A 21,858-nucleotide genomic window follows, 5' to 3' on the forward strand; every position below is an offset into this window, starting at 1 on the left:
AACTCCATAACTAGGGTTGTGGGAACCATAGGCAAATAATGAGATAAACCCTAACTAAAATAACAATTCTAGATTAGTGTCTTGCATGTATTAATAATTCTTCCGCTTAGAAGTCTTTTTAACAGATGGCCAACGTTAGAACTCGCCTTAATGTTACTTGCCGGACCAAGGAGGTAGATAATAGGAAAAGAATTATTAACATATATTTAGTGTATACTATCTAATAGGCTAGTATTGATTGGTACGAGGTAATAACTTAGTCAAATATCAAATACGATGCTTAATATGAGGTAAGCATAAGGGTTAGGATAGCAACACACGTAGCCGAACCAAGGTGCGGAGTGAGATTTTCTGGATGCCAGACCAAGGATTTAGAAATACATAACTTATCACTTTGCATGCAAGATACTAGGAAAGAATTGTTATAGTTAGAATTATCAAGTTATTAAACTGTGGGGAACATGTAAACCCTAGTTACTTTGATTAATTGATTAAAATCCAACTGTCAAAGCTGTTAAGTGTATCTTTCAAGTTCGTTATTTATTTTCACTCATTTAGAAATAGAAACCCCCTTTTATTATTTTTACTTTCCAAGGAAGTCATTGACCAAACAATAGTAATAACAGGTTGAAGTTAAGTCTAGACTATTTTCCTCGTGGAACGATCCCAACCTCACTAGTTGGGTTATTTACTTGACACGACCACTTTACTTCTTATTTTTGAAGTAAGTTTGAGCGTATCAAGCGCCTCATTTGCCTCATCCTGAATAAGATCTATAGTAACCGTCCCTGTATGAGTCTTAAGAACGTCAATATGCCATATGGGCACTCAAGCAGACCTACACAACTCGAAATTCAAGCAAGGGAAAGGGTACGTGGTGGTGGCTTTAAAAGGCCCTCTCATGAATGACTGCTAGCAACAGTCTCGCAATGTCCATGTCGAACCCAGCAACCAAAGCAGCTGCCAGTACTGCCCTATCCCATGTAACAATGTTGTCAACAACAGTGGGGGTAGGCAGTGACGGACCAATAGCCAGATAAATTTGGCCGTGAATGTAAGGTTGGACTTTTTGATGACCCCTCTGGGCTCCACCACCCAATCTAGACCCTCACCATCCACAGAAACTTGCTGGGCTATCCACCTCTTGGTAGTCTCTCTCAGCCCCAGATTACGCTAAAAATGTCCCTCCTTAATTAGCTTCCACCGATAGTCAAACTTAGGGGTAAGGAGCTCCCTTGTAGCATCTGTGTCAGCGTCGTATAAGAACCAATGAATAGTAGGTAAGGAGATGTCTACCCTGCGGGTACGGGCTCGAAGATGATCAAGTGGTGCCTGTTTAGCGGGATTAGACCAACTATCCAAGAAGACCGGAGAGTCGCTACATAAGATGCATAGAAATCTTGCACCACCTCCTTGTTGTAGCGTCCAACGCTCTTGGCCATCCACTCTAGCCGATGGCATGTGAAGAGAGCATATACAACAAAGACAGTGTGAAAACTCCCTGTAAGAGCTCGTCGCTCGATTGTGATAGTTTAAGTCTTGACCCCCTTATCATTGAGCAGCTTCGCATCCCGGTACACCTAGTATTTTCCCTCGACGCACCACCAGTTGGGCTGATCATCAACAGGTGCGGGGACGTAGGTCGGAGGTGCTAGAGTAGAATTCGCACTGTCAGCATCATCAGACGAGGCAGAGTGGAACGGTGCAGAAGGAGCAGTGTCACCATGTGAAGCTGATGCTTCCTCAGACCCGAAAGTCTCCTCAGAGCCAGATTCTCCCTAAGAACGTGCAGTAGATCCAAACAGTGTGCCATTTAGTAAGCGCTCCTCATCAGACTGAGAGGCAGTGACTACGCCGGACGCCACCTTCTTTGGCGTTACTCGGGTGGTCCTAGCAGAACATGTAGGTGAACGATTGCCTTGTGGCACGTATTCTGGTTCACGATCATCGCTGAGCCTATCACTATCTGGCGTGACGGGGCAACAGACTTGGAACGTCTTCTGGAGTAGACTAAATCTGTATTAGGGGACATTGGTACCTGCAAAAGATAGTTATTAGCTTCAGTGTAAACATCTGACACACCCAAGAGAAGCAAGACCAAACTTGGAAACACAAAACACAGTCCAGTTCAGAACTGCGGAATTGACCGACGGGCACGATAGACGGTTCGTCGATGGAATGACGATTCATGAGTGGGGTTCGTTGGTGAACACTTAGCGAATATTTTGAAAGCTGCAGGATTAAAGGTTTTGTTTAAGATGACGGACCTGCAGGACGGTCCGTTGTTCAACCACCCTCGTGGGTAGACACTTAGACTAAAATCTAGGAACCCTCAGCAAACAGGGTTCTGTTAAAGACAACGGACGTGCACGACGGTCTGTTGATCAACCGACTGACTGTAGACCACATCCGTCGTTCCAGAGTTAGGTAAATATGGGGAGTGACTATCGACGGACCCCATCGACTGTCCCTCGACTGACCGACGATCCATAGACGTGGTCTCGTACTGTTGGTCAGATAGATTTTTTTGTAAGCCATGGTTGGTATCCCAAAGAACAATGTTTAATCAAACTAAGATACATTAAGTTCATCTAGCATTTAACAAACCATTCGTCATTCCGAGGGCATGGATTATCGCAATTTTAAACCTAGATTCTAAAGGACCTTTAAACCCTAATTCAGAAATAATAACACTCAAAACACAGTACATTTCAACAATAAACCCCCAACCCATTCACTTTCCATTATTCTAAGGGACTAGGAACTCAGCTTCAACAATTCAAGCATGCAATTTTGTCCCAAAGTCTAGACACACATACGTATTACATCAATTTAGCATGTAATTTAATGAGAATTCATTGAGTAGAGCCGAATGACATACCTGTGTACTGTAGTGGAGTGAATGGGGAGATGAATTTGTATAGGAAACCACACCAAGCCAAACTTTGAACACCGATCAGAAGGAAGATAGAGGCAGATGGGAATTTGGGAGAGAAAAGCTTTTGGGATTGATGGGGATTTGGGGAAGAGGGAAATCAAATTGTTTAATGGGGAGTAAATGGGTGAGTGAGTGGAGGAGTTGAAAGAAAATGGGGAGGGAAACAGTTGGAAGGGGATTTGAAAGGTTAGGGTAACTAAAAAGTTTAAAAATTCAATATCTGGCCGGTCAGGTCGCGTCTGGTAATTGGGTCTGGGGAAGTAACGATTCCCCATCGACAGACCGTAAGTCCATCGACGGTTCGTCAACTATTCTGTCGACTATGTCCTAACTTAGGAAAAATTAGAAATCGTACCCGGGATCTACGGATGCCATCGATGGTTTGTCGATGGGACGACGGTTCGTCTGATGGGATGACGGTTCGTCAGATGGGACGACGGTTCGTCGGTTGGTCCGTCAATCAGTTCACCAGACCAATTTCTGCAGATTTTTGGTGATTTGGTCCCTGCACATTGAACACCCAATAAGCTAATATTTTTGTGTTTTCTGTACACTTTTTAGACACGGATCCTAGTCTACTCTTTAGCCAACACTTTTAAAAGAAAGTTAAAGAAAATGCATACAAGATATTAAGTAAAAACCGAAATAATGCACTACTCCTAGAAAATCAAGAAAAAACCTATTGTTGACTATAGGATACATATTTAGTTGCCTCCCAATCAGCGCTTAATATCGCGACACGATGCAGGACTCTCGATTACTCATACTCCATCAAGATGGTATGCCTCAACCACTTCATTCGCATTTTCCTCATGCCCTAAATTTTGATTCTTTGTTCGTTCACCTTGAACCTTTCACCCTCTTTGTTCTCCAACTCAGCCGCACCATGAGAAAATACTTGAGTGATCAAGAATGGACCAGTCCATTTGGACTTGAGTTTTCCCGAAAATAAGCGCAACCTTTGAGTTGAACAAAAGCACCATATCCCAAACTACAAAGTCGCACTTCTCAATTTTTTGGTCATGGTACTTCTTCATTTTTTCTTTGTAGAGGGCTAAACTTTCATATGCCTTCAAGCGAAACTCATCAAGATCATTTAACCCATTCAACCTCTGCTCTGCTGCTTCATTCAGATCCATCTTCAGTTTCTTCATTACCCACATGACCTTATGCTCTAACTCAAGCGACAAGTGACAAGCTTTTCCACATATAAGTTGGTATGGAGACATACCTATGAGAGTCTTGTATGCTGTCTGGTAGGCTCAAAGAGCATCATCAAGCCTCTTTGACCAATCCGTTCTACTCGCATTCACCATTTTCGCCAGAATCTGCTTAATTTCTCTGTTTGACACTTCAACTTGCCCACTAGTCTGAGGATGGTAAGGAGTGGCCACGTTGTGGCAAACCCCATATTTCTCCAATAACCCTTTGAACAACTTGTTGCAAAAGTGGGATCCCCCATCACTAATAATGGCTCTTGGGGTGCCAAATCTGGAAAACATGTTCTTTTTCAAGAATGCGGTGATACTCTTTCCTTCATTATTTGCAAGTGCTATGGCCTCAACACATAATCAACCGCCACAAGAATATACTTCATCCCATGATAACTCACAAAAGGGCCCATAAATTCAATGCCCCACACATCAAATAACTCAATTACAAGAATGGGATTTAAAGGAAGCTCTTGTCATCTGGAAACACCTCCATCTCTTTGGCACCTATCACATTCCTTGGAGAACTCATGAGCATCTTGGTGGATGGTTGTCCAATAGTAGCTACATTGCAAGATTTTATAGGCAGTTCGGATACCATTATGATGCCCACCATTAGGTGAGGAGTGGCATGCCTCCAAAACACTCAACATCTCTACTTCCGGCACATAACGCCGAATAAGCCCATCGGCACAACTCCTATATAGATATGGCTCATCCCAAAAGAACTTTTTTACATCATGCATGAACTTTTTCCTTTGATGAAAGGACAAGTCTGATGGGACGATATCACTAGCCAAGTAATTTGCAAAATCTGCGAACCATGTAATCAAGTCATGAGAAGCGGACAAAACATGCTCATCAGGGAAAGTATCATCAATTTTAGACTTTTCACCCAACTCTCGTATAGCTTCATCCTTTAATCTGGACAGGTGATCGACAATTTGATTTTCGATCCCTTTTATATCTTTCACGTCAAAGTCAAACTCTTGCAATAGTAATACCCATCTAATCAACCTCGATTTCGTATCCTTCTTTGCCATCAAATATCTCAAGGTAGAATGATCAGTTGCACTATAACTTTCGTGCCAAGCAAATAGAAGCGAAATTTTTCGAAGGCGAATACCACCGCAAGTAACTCATGTTCAGTCACAGTATAATTCTTCTGAGCTTCATTAAGCGCCTTACTGGCATAATAAATGGGGTGAAAGATTTTATCCCTTCTTTGTCCCAATACTACACCAAGAGCAAACCCACTACTATCGCACATAACCTCAAAATGGTTTTCTCCAATCCGGAGAAATAATAATGGGCGAAGACACCAACTTCTCCTTCAACTCTTCAAATGCCTTCATCCAGGATTCATCAAAATGAAATTTATACTCTTTCTCAAGTAACTTGAACTGAGGATGTGCAATTTTTGAAAAATACTTGATGAAACTCTGGTAAAAAATCGTAGCCCAAGGAAACTCCTCACACCTTTTACAGAGATGGATGGAGGAAGTTTCTCTATCACCTCGAATTTAGATCGATCAAACTCCACACCCATCTATGAGATGCGATGACCCAATACAATAACCTTTTTCACCATAAAGTGATATTTTTCCCTATTTAGTACAAGGTTGCATTCTTCACATCTTTTGAGAACTTCGGCCAAGTGACTCAAACAATGATCAAATGAGTCACCAACAGCAAAAAAATCATCCATAAATAACTCAATGGTTTCCTCCACCATATAAGAGAATATGGACATCATACATCTCAGAAAAGTAGCCGGTGCATTACATAACCCGAAGGGCATCCTCTTGAACGCGAAAGTTCCATAAGGACAAGTAAAAGTGGGTTTGTCTTGATCTCCTGGTGCAATAGAGATTTGGTTGTAACCTGAATAACCATCAATAAAACAATAACCCCTTTCTTTCAAGTCTATCCAACATCTGATCCATGAAGGGCATAGGAAAATGGTCATTCTCAGTCCATGAATTCAATTTTCGGTAATACATACACACTCTCCATCCTGTCACCGGCCTCATTAGAACAAGCTCATTTTTCTCATTAGGGACCACAATCATTTCCCCTTTCTTGGGCACACACTGAACAAGGCAATACCCAAATACTATCAGCGATCGAATATATGACTCCAACATCCAACCACTTAATAATTTCCTTCTTCACTACATCTTGCATATGTGGATTTAAACATCTCTGGTGCTCAATACTTGGCTTAAGATTGGGCATGAGTTGTATTTTGTGTGAATAACATCGGGTGGAATACCAATATGTTCGCAATAGTCCAACCAATGGCTCGTTTGAACCTCTTCAACACCTCTACTAGAAAATCCACTTTCTTCATATTCAAGTCCAATTCAATGATTATCGACAAGGTGTCACCTTTTCCCAAGGACACATACCTCAGATGAGGTGGTAGAGCCTTAAGCTCCAATTTTGGGGCCTCCTCTATAAATGGTTTCGCGGGTGGAGACTCGTGATGCTTTATATCTAACTCCAACTTCTTTGGTTTGAACCAAAAATCACCTCGATCATGTGCTGCAACCAATGACCCATATTTTTCAATACCATCACTCTTAAAATTCATAATCACTGCCGCTAGTGCCTCAACACCAAGAAGCTCATCTATTTGTACCTCAAATGAACTCGCAACCCTGTAGGATATCGCAGATACCAATTGGATCTCACCACTCTGCATCATGGACCTACAAATGTTAAAAGTCACTTCTCTATTGTCCAATCAAAACTTCATTTGCCCCTTCTTCATATCAACTAAGGCTCGACCCGTAGCAAGGAACGACCTCCCAAGAATAATAGGCACCTCAAAATCTACCTCACAGTCAAGAATCACAAAATCGGCTAGAAATATGAATGACTTCACATTCACTAACACATTGTGGAGTATCCCAATAGGTCTCTTTATCGTTCGATCGACCATTGGTAACCGCATCGCAGTGGGCTTTGGGTCACCTAAACCCAACTTCTTGTAAAATAGAGAGGCATGAGATTTATGCTTTCCCCAAGATCACATAATGTTTTAGCGAAGTGTAACAACCCGATTGTACATGGAATAGTAAATGTACCCGTATTTTCTTACTTTTGCACCAGAGACCTTGTAGCAATAACACTATAATATTACATCCGATCATCATCCTTAAAACTCACCGACCTCTTCTTAGTGACCATATCTTTCATAAACTTGGCATAACCGGACATTTATTCAAGAGCTTCCATCAAAGGTACATTGATGGAGAAATTTTTCAACATCATAATAAAATGCCGATATTTTCCATCCTCGATCTTCTTCACCAATCTTTGTGGAAATGGTGGTGGTGGTCTAGGAACGGGGGTCACCTTTTAGGGCATATCTAATTCTTTCACCGCTTCATTTACTAACTCACCGCTAGTTTCTACTACCGCATCTTCTCTTTTCACCTCATCTTCAACACCAGACGGCATAGGTGGATCAATGGTTCGCTTACCCCCTCGAGTCGTGAGTGCCATACAATGTCCATCATTTTTCAGATTTTGGATGGTATTGCTAGGAAGAGTACCCGGTTGACGAGGGTTCACAATAGATGACAATTGGGACATTTGCAGCAAGATGCTTGATTGAGACTGCATGTGCATCCACTTTTTGCCCAATGTTAGCAAGATCACCTCTCAATTCCTCGGCGTGCTCATCACTTGCGTCAAACCTCCTCCTCATATTTTGCAACATGTCTTCAACTCGCGTCATACTACCTCCACCATCGCTAAGAGCAACTTCCCAATTTTGAGGTGGAACATATGGCCCACTTCAATCGTTTTTGTTTCCATAGTTACCTAAGTTGAAGTTGTTGTCGCGATTGTAGATTCCTTCACGAACATAGTGACCCTCTCGATTGTAATTCCCATAGTTCTGACGTTGATTTCCTTGACCTTGGCTCCAATTCTTCTGATAGGAGCCCTGGGCGTTCGGTTAGAAACCCCTCGTCTACTCATTCACTGCATAAGAATCTTTTTCATGGTAAAATTCATCTACCAGTGGTGGTGGATTAGTCAAATAATTCACCGCATCCACTTTCTCTGCACCCCTAGTGACATGTTTCAACACTAACCCAAGCTCAGTTCACATTTGAACAATCTCTTCACGAATCTCATCTGTGGCTGGGTTATGTGTAGATTGCACCGCAAAGGTGTTTCTCCCAGTATCCGACTTTCTACTGCTCCAAGCTTTATTATTTCGAGAGATTTTCTCTAACTTCTCAGTAATCTCTACATAAGTACACACCCCATAGGAACCACCTTCAATAGTATCAAACACTGCTCATTATTATTATCTTACCCTCGATAGAAGTACTCTTTCAGCGACTCATCATCAATGCGGTGGTTTAAGACACTTTTCAAGAATGAGGTGAACTTATCACAAAAACTGCTTACTGAATCCCCCTGTTAATGTCACAAAGTTGTTCACCCTATCTTTGTGGTTGAGATTTTTAGAAACCGGGTAATACCTTTCAAGGAACACATCCCTCAACTGCTCCCAAGTATAGATTGAATTGTAGGGCAATTCAGTAAACCAAATAAAAGCCGCTCCCGTCAGTGGGAGAGGGAACACTTTTAACCCAATGACGTCCATGTCCAAGTCAGGCCTCCATATAAAACTCCTACATACCGACCTCAGTTTTGCGATGTGAGCATGTGGATGCTCAGATGATTGCCCTTAAAATAGACCTCTAGCGGTGAACATCTGCATGAAGATACTAGTTTCCACGAATGTATAACCATGTAGTAGAGGAGTTAGGACACGTGACCCATTAGAGTTAATGATGTTAACATTTCCCCTATAGTACTCTTGAGGGTGTGGGGCAGGAGGTTCTCTCCTCGGATTATCTTCACCACCGTTATCAACAATCACTTGATTATGAGCATTAACCAGCGGGGGAGGTTGAGGGTTGATCTCATCATCGATATAAGTAGGATTGTTTTGAATTTTCATTCTGCGAAGTGTACGATTTAGTTCAGGATCAAGTGAAAGGATTGGTTCTCCTCGACTCCGTGTACTTAGCATACACTAAAGCTAGACCTGCGAGAGAAAAAAACAAAAAATAAAATCAAGAAATTATTGAAGAAAATTCGATAATGTGCTTAAATTTAATCTAAAAGCCACTTTTCCCGGCAACGACGCAAAAATTTGATACGCTCAAACTATACTTCCCTAAAGAAGTATATGTGGTTGTATTAAGTAAAGAACCCAATTGTTAGGTTGAGGACGATTCCACAAGGAAAATGGTTTAGACTTAACTTTAATCTACGATTACTTCTATTTAGTCAAGTCTTTTTCAAAAACAGTTTAAATAAAAGGGGGGTTTGTGTAACAAAAATGTTCAATTATTACTAAGTAAACAAGTAGAAAGATTAAAACTTTAGTGTTTATCAAGTGTTGAGAGAAACTAGGGTGTAAGTGTTCCCCACAGGTTCATAACGTTGTAATCCTAGCTATAACAACTCTTTCCTAGTATCTTGCATGCAAAGTAATAAGTTATGTCTCTTTAATTCCTTGGTCCAGCAACTAGGAAATTTCACTTTGCACCTCGATCCAACTATGTTTTTTAACTTTACTTACCCTTACCTTTACCTCATATTAAGCTTCATATTCAATGAATGGCTAAGTTACTACATTGCAAAATGAAACTAGCCTATTAGATAGTATATACTAATTCTGAGTTTATAATTTTTTTCTTATTATCTACCTCCTTGGTCTGGCAAGTAGCAACAAGGCGAGTTCTAACAAAGGCCACCGTTAAAAAGACTTCTAAATGAAAGAATTATCAATACATGCAAGAAACTATTCTAGAATTGTCATTAGCTAGTTTTACTTTGTTAATTACCAATGGTTTCAACAACCCTAGTTGTGGATTTAGTTACATGGTAAGAATTACACAATTCATAATTAATAAACAAGAAATCATAAACTTACTTTAACAAGTTGAAGAAAACAAGAAAATATCACTTGAATTACTTAAAATATTGAAAGAAACGATTCCGGATAATTAAAGTATTTCTCAAAAACCAACGTTTCTTTTCCAATAACACAAATCTGAAAAATATTAAATAGTCTAACCCCAAAAATGAGGTTTTTAGTCCTATTCATAATAATAAAGTCCTAAAATAAAAGGAGTTCTATTTACGGAAAAATCTATGCAAAATGTGTCTATCGTCGACGACCCTACTGACGGTCTGTTAATGGAATGGCGGAACATCGACAACTTTCATCGGTCGATACTTCAAATCTTTTTGAGCTTCCACTTTTCAACACTTTTTGTTACCATCGACGGACCAACAGCACGGGCCGTTTGTGGACCTACGGTCTGTCGATGACCTCTGTTCTTTCATACTTAGTGGTTTCTTCAAGCCGGGTACTAGGACTACTTTCTGTTACCACCGAAAGTTAGACATGACGGTCCGTCAGTGGATCGACGAACCGTCGCTCCTTCCATAGCCTTAAACTTGGTCAGATTTCCCTGATTTTATTTCAGCTGCTTGGACCTTCAGTCAACGATCATCACCTATGGACCGTCACAGGGTCGAAGGGCTGTCGGTGGCTCCGTAGGTCATCACTTCTGCAGATTTCAGCACAATCTTTAACATTTTTGTTCTGGATAATTTTCCTAAAAAAACAGAGAGAAATACACATATAAATTACTACAAAAAGGCCTTAGACACACATTAAACTTATGAAAAAAGTAATGGAAGTACCGTAAAACCATGATACATCATATTCCACAACTTAAGTATCTTTGAAGGGAGTAGCATCTTCACGTACTAAGTCTTGTGTAATAAGTTCTAGCACCTGTGAAATTAAAATCATAATCATGGGACTATTACATGTTACACATGAAGTCTTTGAGTTGAATTTTTCATGCCCATAATTCTACATGAACCATATAAGTCGAACAATCTTGAGATGAGAGGTACCATTGAGTTCTCGAGTTGAGCAGTTTATGCTCATAATTCCGCATAAACCCTTCAAGTTTAAAATCATGAAATGATCCATAAACATGAGATCACGAACCTTGAATCTATACTTCAATTCAAGTAAAACTAAGAGTTAAGTTAGAATTTAAGAAGTAAGTCAAAGCAAAGTTCATAAAGTTTCAATATTCTTTATTAAATGTTTTAACTTCATTTTAAGGCTCAAGTTTCAAGTCAAATAAAGAGTAAAGAGTTGAAGATCTTCCTTCAAAGTAATATAAGGGAACTAAGTATTACCTAAGATTTGAGTTTATTTCTTAACCTATAAGGGATCTAATTCTTTCTTAAGAGTTTATAAATAATTTCACATTTAAGTTAAGTGGAAACTAAGAGTTCCCAAAGAGTTTTGAATTAGAAAAGAGAACATTGATTCCAAGAGAGCTTTTTAAAGATAAGTGTTGAACAGTTATCTCAACCCAAATAAAGAAGTTGTATTAAAAAACACATGAGTTAAAGTATATTCTGGGAGTAGTATAGAACACCAATGTGGGATGAGAGTTCATATTAACTCAAGTCTCGATGAAAACCTTGTAGCCATTATGGGTATTAATGGGTCATACTTTTTAGATGATCCCGTAAGTTAAGCTAATGGATCCACTAAGTTGAGGAAATCTATGTGATAGCAAAGTATAGGACAGTTCTGGCAACATGGGTGAGACGTTGTATCACCACTTAGGCTCATAGTGGGATGAGAGTTCATATTAACTCAAGTCTCGATGAAAACCTTGTAGCCATTATGGGTATTAATGGGTCATACTTTTTAGATGATCCCGTAAGTTAAGCTAATGGATCCACTAAGTTGAGGAAATCTATGTGACAGCAAAGTATAGGACAGTTCTGGCAACATGGGTGAGACGTTGTATCACCACTTAGGCTCATAGTGGTGGTTGCTGGTTAGAGAATCTCCCAAAGAAACTATATTACTTTCGTATATATGTAAAGTTGAGTTTGTTATTGCATTTTATTTAATGAACTAAGTTGCTTTTACTAGTTTATAAAATATTTTTATATATAGCATGTGTGTTATGCTTTATATTAAGTTAAGTATCCATAATCGAGTATCATATCTTTAAGTTAAGTATTTAATCTCTGAGTTGAGTATCTTATCCTTGAGTATGCTGAGTTGACTAAGTTGAGTAGTTTGAGTATTCTTGAGTATTCCTTGAGTTTCAAGTTTGAGAAAAGGTAAGTATTTTTCCTTTATTTATCAAGTATCAAGCTTATGTTATGCTTTAGAATTCTCCTTACATGCTCGTACATTCCACGTACTGAGCCATTTGGCCTGTACCTTCTCATGACTCAGACACATTTATTCATGATCATCAACAGGAGTTTCTGTTGATACATCCGAGAGTTCGATTGAGCTATGGTGAGCCTCCTTGCTTCCGGAGGATTTCATACACTTTATAGTTTAGTCAGGATGTCGTGGGTCTTGTATCGACTTCCATCTTTATTAGTTAGAGGCTTCATAGATATTCATAGGGGTGGGCATTCGGTATTTCGGTTCGGTTTGGTTTTTTTTCGGTTTTTTCAGTTTTCGGTTTTTGTAAATTGCGTACCGAATACCAAACTGAAATATTTCAGTTCGGTTCGGTTTTTGTTAATTCGGTTCGGTTTTTATTAATTCGGTTCGGTTTTTTATTTCGGTGCTGGTGCTGAGTGCTGTTGCGGCTGGTGGCTGGTTGCTGCTGTGCTGCTGTCTGCGGCTGTCTGCTGCTGTGCTGCTGTCGCGACTGCTTGCTGCTGTCGCGGCTGTTGTGCTGCTGTCGCGGCTGCTGCTGCTTCCCTTGTTGTGGACAGCGGCACTGCTGAAGACAAGAGTGGTTGGAGCTGAAGAGGAAGAGGAGAAGAGAAGAGGAAGAAGAGCTGAAGAGGAGAGTATGAGGAGTGAATTGAAAGGAGAAAAAATTTGGTAGAAAGAGAAAGAGTCAAAGTAGGGTATTAGGGTTTTCTACTTTTTTTTTAAAAAAAATTATTTAATATTAATAATTATTAATTAATATAGTATAATTTATAAATTATTAAATTATAGCATAATATTTCGGTTTAAACCGAAATACCGAATTCCAAAGTAATATGTACCGAAAACTGAACCAAAATACCGAAAAATACAAAAAATTAAACCGAATACCGAACCGAAAACCGAAATACCGAAACCGAAATTCTAAAAAAATTTGGTTCGGTTCGGTGTTTCAGTTTTTCGGTGTTTAAGCCCACCCCTAGATATTCAGCTAAGTTAAGAAGTATGTATTATTCATATTTTTCATTATATGTTTTGAAGACTTAAGTTGCCTATTTTATGGAGACTTTATATATTATTTAATTGAGAGTTAATCTTTTAGGTTAAAGCTTTGTATTTTAGTGTCATGAATTTTTATTCAGTCTATAAGCTTTTGCATGCTTAAGTTAGTCTTCCGCTTGTAGTCAACCAGGATGAGGGTTCTCTTGGGGACCATGAACGGTTCTTGACTGTCAGTCATGTCCAGGGAGTAGACTTGGGTCGTGATAAACTTGGTATCAGAGTACAGAGTTCAAGTGTCCTAGGATGTCTATGAAGCCGTTTCAAGTAGATTGTTGTTTAAGGTTGTGAGGGCCCCACTTGTATAAACAAGTTACTATAGATATTTCTGCAAAGTTTTCCCTTCTTTCATTCTCTTAATCGTGCAATCGACTTAAGTCATAGGTATTTATTCGTACTGGTGAGTTTCTCATAATCATTTGAGTACGCATCATACTAGAGGTGGTTGAAAAGTAGAGTCAGTTATATGTTAATGAGTTTTTCTTAGGAAGAGTTTTGAGGAAGTCATGAGACTCCAAAGGGGCTTGAGCGAAGACCAAGAATAAGTTAAGTATTTAGATTCAAAGAATGCCCTCATATTCATATGAATCCTGCATCTGAGCTAAAAGTGAGTTGTACCATTTTCCCTAATCTTTGTTTCAACTAATATCCATATGAGAAAGTATGTTTAGAGCTTCGGTAGTATTTTCATTCCAAAAACATGGTATGAATGAACATATCATGAGCAGTAGTATTGAAATAGCCTAGAATTAGAGGGAAGTATGCAGAAGTTTAGTAATCCAAGAAAGGGAGATAGTGAGGAAGCAATCTATGTTAATATAGTCATGCACCTAGTAAGATAATAATGAAGAATTTTCCCTTATGGGTAGACTAAGCAGTTAAGATTTGTGAAGAGCTCAATATAAGAGGTAGAGTAAGTTTTTCAAGTCAATATGAGTTAGAGTATACCTTAACTAGAAAAGGGTTATGGTGATGTGTCATTCTATTAGTAATGACCAAGTGTAAGTGGTGAATATATAGAAGAAAAAGTGTATTCATAAAATGATAGATCTAATCTAGGCTTATGAATATTGAAAGGGAATACTCATGGTACTTAAGTTGTGAAGTGGAATGTGATGGTAATTCTAGTATGCAGATTGAGAGGTAATGATTGACTAATTATCATGAGTTCCTATTGAAAAAGTGTTCCTAAATTGCCATATTAGTATTGAAGTATAGTACAGTAAGTGATCAATCATATTGATATTCGGGTTTAGTAATAAACATTAAGCTTGAATTTGAGATGAGTGTCATGATAAAAAGAATGGCAACATGAGGGTGATGATGTTAGCCTAGATATTTGAGCAAGAATATTTGACATATAGTAGGTGAGGAATTGAGATGTTAGCTGCAATAAATATGAGTAGTACAAGTGAGAGACCTTAACCTTTAAATAAGGGCAGTGAAGTGTCGCTAAGTCACAAGAGTAACAAGAGTATTAAAAAGTATACCGGGAGTGTGTGTAATCAGAAGAGTTTAAGAGAAACACCTAAGAAAGAGGTCTTCGTACCAGCTTATGGAGAGTTTTGTAGTCATGAGATGAGCTTCTCCCGAGTGTTAGAGTAAAAGAGGTGTACACTAGTTTAGAGATGATGGAATAGGTCCATGGCTTTCAGCTTTAGACCTAAGGGGGATATGACAAGATGAGAAATCAAGTTAAGTGTTTGAGAGTAAGATAGTAATGAGTTCCAAAGAGTAGGGGAGTTCTTTCGGAGGCCCTTGTATTAATGAAGTGATGTTAGAAAGAGGAGGTTGATAATCTTATTGTGTTATGATGGTGTGATAATTATACCTAAGGTTATTAATAAGGAGGAATAGGTTTTACTATGAGAAACAGTTAAATGAGAGCCTTTAGTTCGATTTAAAAGAGTTGGTTAGTAGGAGTTCATGAAGTTGTTAGATTACTACGCTTGAATGTGGTGGTAAAGAATAATAATTTGAGATGAAATTCCCTATAGAGAGGTATAGAATTAGAACTTAAAGATTTGATTTAATCTTGAATATAGTAAGAGCAGACCATTAGACACAAACCTTAGTAAGAAAAAACCATTTTGTGCCTAGTTCAGTCGTAATTCGAGAACGAATGATCTCAAGGGGGAGATACTGTAACACCCCATAAGTTTTTTAAAACTCAGACTCAAACCATTCATCATAGTAAGTAATATTTTACCAAGGAATTAAAATTTTTGTAAGTATTAAGGTCAGTTCAATATATTTAGCACTAGGAGTTCCAAAAAGAACTAAATTGGAAATAGCAAAATCTGGAATTTGGAGAGTTAAGTTAAGTATGAGTTTTGGGTCAACTTCAAACAATTATAACTCCTAGTACATGATGATTTATGTTTAATACAAAATACCATAGGGAATATCATAGAATTATGTTTTGAACTCCACTGAGTTTGCTAAGTTTCGAGTTCGGATGAGTAAGATATGAAATTTTGAAGTTAGGTTGTCCAATTAAGGAAAGTTAGCTGAATATAGTGAGGGGTATTTTTGTCCTTTCCTTATCCAATCAGATTTAATTCATTTTTAGTAATATTTTAGGGGTCTTATCCTTTTAGGTTCAGTTTTATAATCCTAATATACGCCTAGGGTTTTAGTTAGGAGTTACTATAAGAGACAAGAAGAGAAGAAGAGAAAAGAAGAAAAAAGAGAAGAAAAGAGGAAAGGATGCAGGCGTTCATCGACATTCTTGAGTTTAATTGCGGATTTCTGCCATGGTCTTAATTCCTAAGAGCTATGTAAGCTTCCATATTGTTGTGTTTTTTCACCCACCCGCCAAACATGTTATTTTCAGCTTAATTTCATTATCAAAAAGTTGAAGAATGTAAGTTCTTGATAGGTGTTCTTGAGGTTCATTATAAATCTTATGTTATTGGGGTTTTGATGATTTCTTAAGATGAAAGAGATTGTTTGGAGTGTTGTTTTGAGTGTATTATTGCGTATTGTTTGGAGTGTTGATTTGAGTGTATTATTGCGTACTTAGGTTGAGTAATTGAATCTAAGGAAGACTTGAGAAAATAAATCAATTAAAAGCGATTTAGGGTCAGTAAACGAGAGGAATAATTTGCCGGAACGTTGCCTGGGGAAGGGCTGGCACGGCGCACCCCAGATGCGCCAAGGGGATGTGGAAGCACACTTTCAATTCGCTCAAATGCTGTCTTTGAAGTATTGGTCTGGCACCCCACGCCCAGAACGCGTTAGGGTCGCCTGCCCCCTTTTATTTTACGTCGATTGTCCCATTTGAGCTCATTTAAAGTCTATCTTCACTCCTTTTGATTTGAAACACTTTAAACTACTTATAAGTCATTCGTAACATGCATCATAACGTTGAATGAATAAATAAAATTCAAAATAAAGTTAAAATTAAGTTTTGAGCATTCTTCCGAACGTTTGAGAGAGTCCTTTCGAGTCCTTTTGAGGATTCTTCTAAAACTTCTAGTAACTTGTTTCAAGACTCAAGTATGTGAGGATGAGAGTGAGGAGAATGTATTCATTAGTCTATAATATCACCTAGATCCTTCATATCATGAACCATAACTCTTGAATTTGTAATTCACATTCATGAGAGAGTTAAGAGTATTGTTCAAGAATGCCCTTAAGTTCAATTGTGAATATTTTGAGATCCATCATCGATTTGAACTATGTTTTGAGGAAGTAAATAAGACAGTGGTGAAGAGTCATGTACATGAGTTCCATCTTTTATGTGTGCCTTTGAGTTGAGTCATTCATGCCCATAATTCCGCATGGACTCCACAAATTGAGTATCTTTGAGGGGATTAGCATCTTCAAGTTCTACGTCTTGAGTAATAAGTTACAAAGCCTTTGACATTATAATTATGATCATGGGACTATTACATGTTACCCATGAAGTCCTTGAGTTGAATTGTTCATGCCCATAATTCCAAATAATTCCTATAAGTCGAAAAATCTTGAGATGATTAGTACCTTTGAGTTCTCGAGTTGAGTAGTTCATGCTTATAATTCAACATGAACCCTCCAAGTTGCAAATAATTAAATCATCCATAAACATGAGATCATTAACATTGAATCCATACTTAAATCCAAGTAACATTAAGAGTTAATTTTAGAAGTTAAGAAATAAATCAAAGCAAAGTTCTTAAAGTTCAAGAGTTTTTATCAAACATTTTAACTTCATTTTAAGGTTCAAGTCTCAAGTCAAGTAAAGAGTAAAGATTTGAAGATATTCCTTCAAAGATATATAAGGGAATAAGTATTCCCTAAGTGTTGAGTTCATTTCTCAAAATCTATAAGGGAACTAACTATTTCCTAGGAGTTTATTTTTCACATTAACTAAGAGTTATAAAAGAGTTTTGAATTACAAAAAGGCAACATTGATTCCAAGAGAGCTTTTTAAAGCTAAGTGTTGAACAATTATCTAAACCCAAATAAAGAAGTTGTTTTAAAGAAACACATGAGCTAAAGTATATTTTGGGAGTGATATTGTGCACCGATGTGGGGATGAGAGTTCATATTAACTCATGTCTCGATGAATACCTTGTAGTCATCATGGGTGTTAAAGGTTCATACATTTAGATGATCACGTAAGTAAGCTAGTGGATCCACTAAGTTTAGGAGTTCTATGCAACAGCGAAGTGTAGGACAGTTCTGGTAGCATGGCGAGATGTTAGATCACCACTTAGGCATATATTGGTGGTTGTCGGTTAGAGAATCTCCCACAGAAACTATATTATTTTCTTATATAAGTAAAGTTGAGTTTGTTATTGCATTTTCCTTAAAGAAGTAAGTTGCTTTTACTATATTGTAATGCTTTTTATATATAGCATGTGTGTTATTGCTTTATATTGAGTTGAGTATCTATAGTCGAGTATCATATCTTTGAGTTCATTATTTCATCTCTAAGTTGAGTATCTTATCCTTGAGTATGCTGAGTTGAGTAAGTTTAGTAGTTTGAGTATTTCTTGAGTTTCAAGTTTGAAAAGAGGTAAGTATGTTTCCTTTTTTTATCAAGTATCAAGATTATGTTATACTTTAGAATTCTCCTTACGTGCTCGTACATTCCACGTACTAAGTCATTTGGCATGTATCTCATCATGATGCATACACATGTATTCAGGATCATCAACAGAAGCTTTGCTGATATATCTGAGAGTTCGAGTTAGCTATGGTGAGCCTCCTTGATTCCGGAGGATTTTCATATACTTTATAGTTTTGTCAGGATGTCGTGGATCTCGTCTCGACTTCCATCTTTATTATTTAGAGGCTTCATAGATAGTTTGTTAAGTTAAGAAGTCTGTATTATTCATTATTTTATTAAATGTTTTCAAGACTTAAGTTGCCTATTTTATGGCAAGTTTAGTATATTATTTTATTCAGAGTTAATCTTTTAGGTTAAAGCTTTGGATTTTAGTTTCATGAATTTTAATTCAGTTTTTAAGCTTTTGCATGCTTAAAGTAATCTTCTACTTGTAGTCAGCCAGGATGAAAGTTTGTTTGGCGACCAGTTATGATTCTTGAGTGTCGGACACGTCCATGATGTAGACTCGGGTGGTTACAGTTTAATCCATTTTTCATAATAAGATTAGGAATATACGCCTTACACCTCACATGAAGACATTAAGCCTCCATTATGTTTGTTCCCCAATTACTCAATTGTTTAGACATTTTTGTGATAGTAACACTATTTGAACTAGCATAATATAACTGTTATGGTAAACATATTATTCAAATTCCAATTTCAGCAAATAATTAGTAATGGAAGATGCCATATCACTTTCTCTATGACTAAAAATAGGATAAAAATTATAATTCTTTTATGCGAAGTCTAGTTTCTATCTATAAAGTGGCCTGTTAGACATAAATTGTTGATTTTTTTAATAGATGTCAATGTATCTATCGTAAGTTTAAACTTTTGAATGTGCTTTTTTGAAAGACTTCTTCAAGAGATTTCTTTCTTCACTATAAAGTTCATAACAATCTCTTATCAAAGTTCTAGAGAAGGAATATGAAATTGTGGCACTGTAACTTTTATGAAATATGTTTTTGAACTTTCGTAACTAGTATATATACACTTCATTATACTTTTAGTTCATAGTACCCCTATCATCCAAAAATCAGAGTATATTTACACTTCACTCTAATATAAAAGTAATTAATGACATGTGGCGCAATCGTACAGCTCAACCCAATTTGACCAATTAATTAATCCAAAATTCAAATACCCGTTCAATGATTCGTTTAACCCACCCAATACACTCATTATCCACACAAATACTAACCTATCTAAAATCTAAATAAAAATCACTTTGCCTCAAATCTTTCGTTCATCCTACAAACTAAAACCCACCAACTACACCAACTCTGCTCTTTCCACCATCCCCTCCAAACTCTTTCTAGGGAAAATAAATAATCAAAATTCACTCTCTTTTTTTCTCCTTCAAGTTTGTAGTCTAAATCATTTTGATATTTCCAAAAATGTGGATAAATAGAAATCACTACAGGAAAGTGAAGACACTATAGAGCTTCCAAATAAGACTAGGAATAAGAATTGATGAGTCATAGAACAATTTATTATCAATAAACACGAATAAATAGATATAGGAAACAAATAATTACAGCAAGGCGACCTTGGAATTTCAACAAAAACAATGATGATAAAATTTCAAAGCATTTGAAAATTAAATTTGATGCTAAATGTTGCTAGTGTATTTGCGAATGGTTGATCCTTACGGAGAGAGTATGGTATCTCCATATTCTCTTTCTTTCTTCATTCTCCCTGGTGGATCTTCTCCACTAAAGCATCAAAAATTAGATTGAAAATGGAGTAATACAATCTCAGCTGGTGGTGGTGTTTCATCCATCATTACAAACAGAAATGGGTATTACAACAACTACAATTACCATAAATAGGTTTTTAGAACAGAGAAAAAGAAGTTGAAGGACAAGATCCAAAGTCATATCAGCCGCACTGAGTTTCAGTTCTAGACTTGGTGAATTCACGATGAATTTTTTGAGATACACTATTTACTAGACATATCTAAATGTTCTATATATTTCCCTTCATCTATGTGTCCCCATTTCTTCTACGTATCTATCCTTATTCTATATATTTGTTTATTTATTAAATATATATGTATTTTTATTAAAATATATATGAGTTATTTTCTTTAGTGTAGCCGTGACAATTCTGTAATGTATCTGAAATAGTTCTGTCATGTACCTGGTCATACTTCAATGAGATAGTTATATATCACACTTTCATGAAATTACGAAAATCACAAATTTAATGTTGGCTGAATTAGCGATAATAAAGACCCACTAAATCCAAAATGCATATTTATCGAATAAAATTTCATTGAAAGGAAAAAATAGTGCAATGTGCATTATTTTCTCCCTAATTAAAACATCAGTCAATTTCTTGTGATGATGTCATTTAATATTATATACCAACTTATCAAATAATGGAAGTTTCTTCATAATCAAATCATATTCACGAAAATGTTGCATGATTGAATATATCACTTTTTAATTTCATTTATATGATGAGGTTTTGATCTTAGGCAAATACAATCTTTAAAATCACTTTATTCGTGACCTCCTTACTACATGTAAAATACTCATTCAACTTATTCATAATAACGATCATCTTGTGGACACTTTTATTTTTAGTTAATTATCTTCGTATATTATGGTTGATATGTTCTTTTTAAAATGAAAAACACACATTTTCTGAATATGGTGCGCCATTGATCTCAACCAGATGCACTCTCGACTTGCTTCACGGAGGGCTTTTATTTCTGCATGGTTTGAAGAAGTGGTTATCAATGTTTGCTTTATTATTTGCCAAGATATTAGTGTGCCTCCATATGTAAGCAAATAGTATTTTTGAGATCGAGCTTTATGCATATAAATATTATGCATCTCCATAACCAATCAATTATGAATTGGATTCCTTGAAATAGAATAAATCCATGTCCATGATCCTTCGAGGATATTTAAGTGTGTGATTAGACTATTTGAATGTACTTTAGTTGGGGAGGAACTTAATCTTTCCAATAAATTTACTACTGAAAAAATATCTGGTATAGTATTCTTAGCGAGATGCATTACTGCCCTAACTGCAATAAGATATGAAGTTTCATCACCAAGAAGCTCTCGATCCTTCTTTTGAGATCAGTGTGAATCTTTATTTTTTCAAGCTATCTCATAAGCATTGGGGTACTCAATGAATGTGATTTCTCCATATAAAATGACATTAAAACACTTCTGTGTATGTTGATTGATGGACAAATATTTCATTCGTCAAATTCTCAATATGTGGGTCAAGACAAAATTTTGTATTTCGAGGATCTTTTCATCATATG

The 21,858-nt window shown here is 37.1% G+C and overlaps 1 protein-coding gene across 1 annotated transcript; it reads right to left on the reverse strand.

Moving 5' to 3' along the window:
* Window positions 1-4,200: 4,200 nt before the first annotated feature.
* On the reverse strand, window positions 4,201-5,192 carry LOC138338814 (uncharacterized). Its single transcript, XM_069289898.1, has 3 exons — window positions 4,972-5,192; window positions 4,640-4,848; window positions 4,201-4,490 (listed from the first exon to the last, which is right to left on the reverse strand). The coding sequence occupies exons 1-3, from the start codon at window positions 5,190-5,192 to the stop codon at window positions 4,201-4,203; spliced, it is 720 nt and encodes a 239-aa protein (XP_069145999.1).
* Window positions 5,193-21,858: the final 16,666 nt, after the last annotated feature.

This window comes from Solanum lycopersicum, chromosome 10 (genome assembly GCF_036512215.1).
Source record: "Solanum lycopersicum chromosome 10, SLM_r2.1".
In the NCBI taxonomy this organism is placed as follows: Eukaryota; Viridiplantae; Streptophyta; class Magnoliopsida; order Solanales; family Solanaceae; genus Solanum; species Solanum lycopersicum.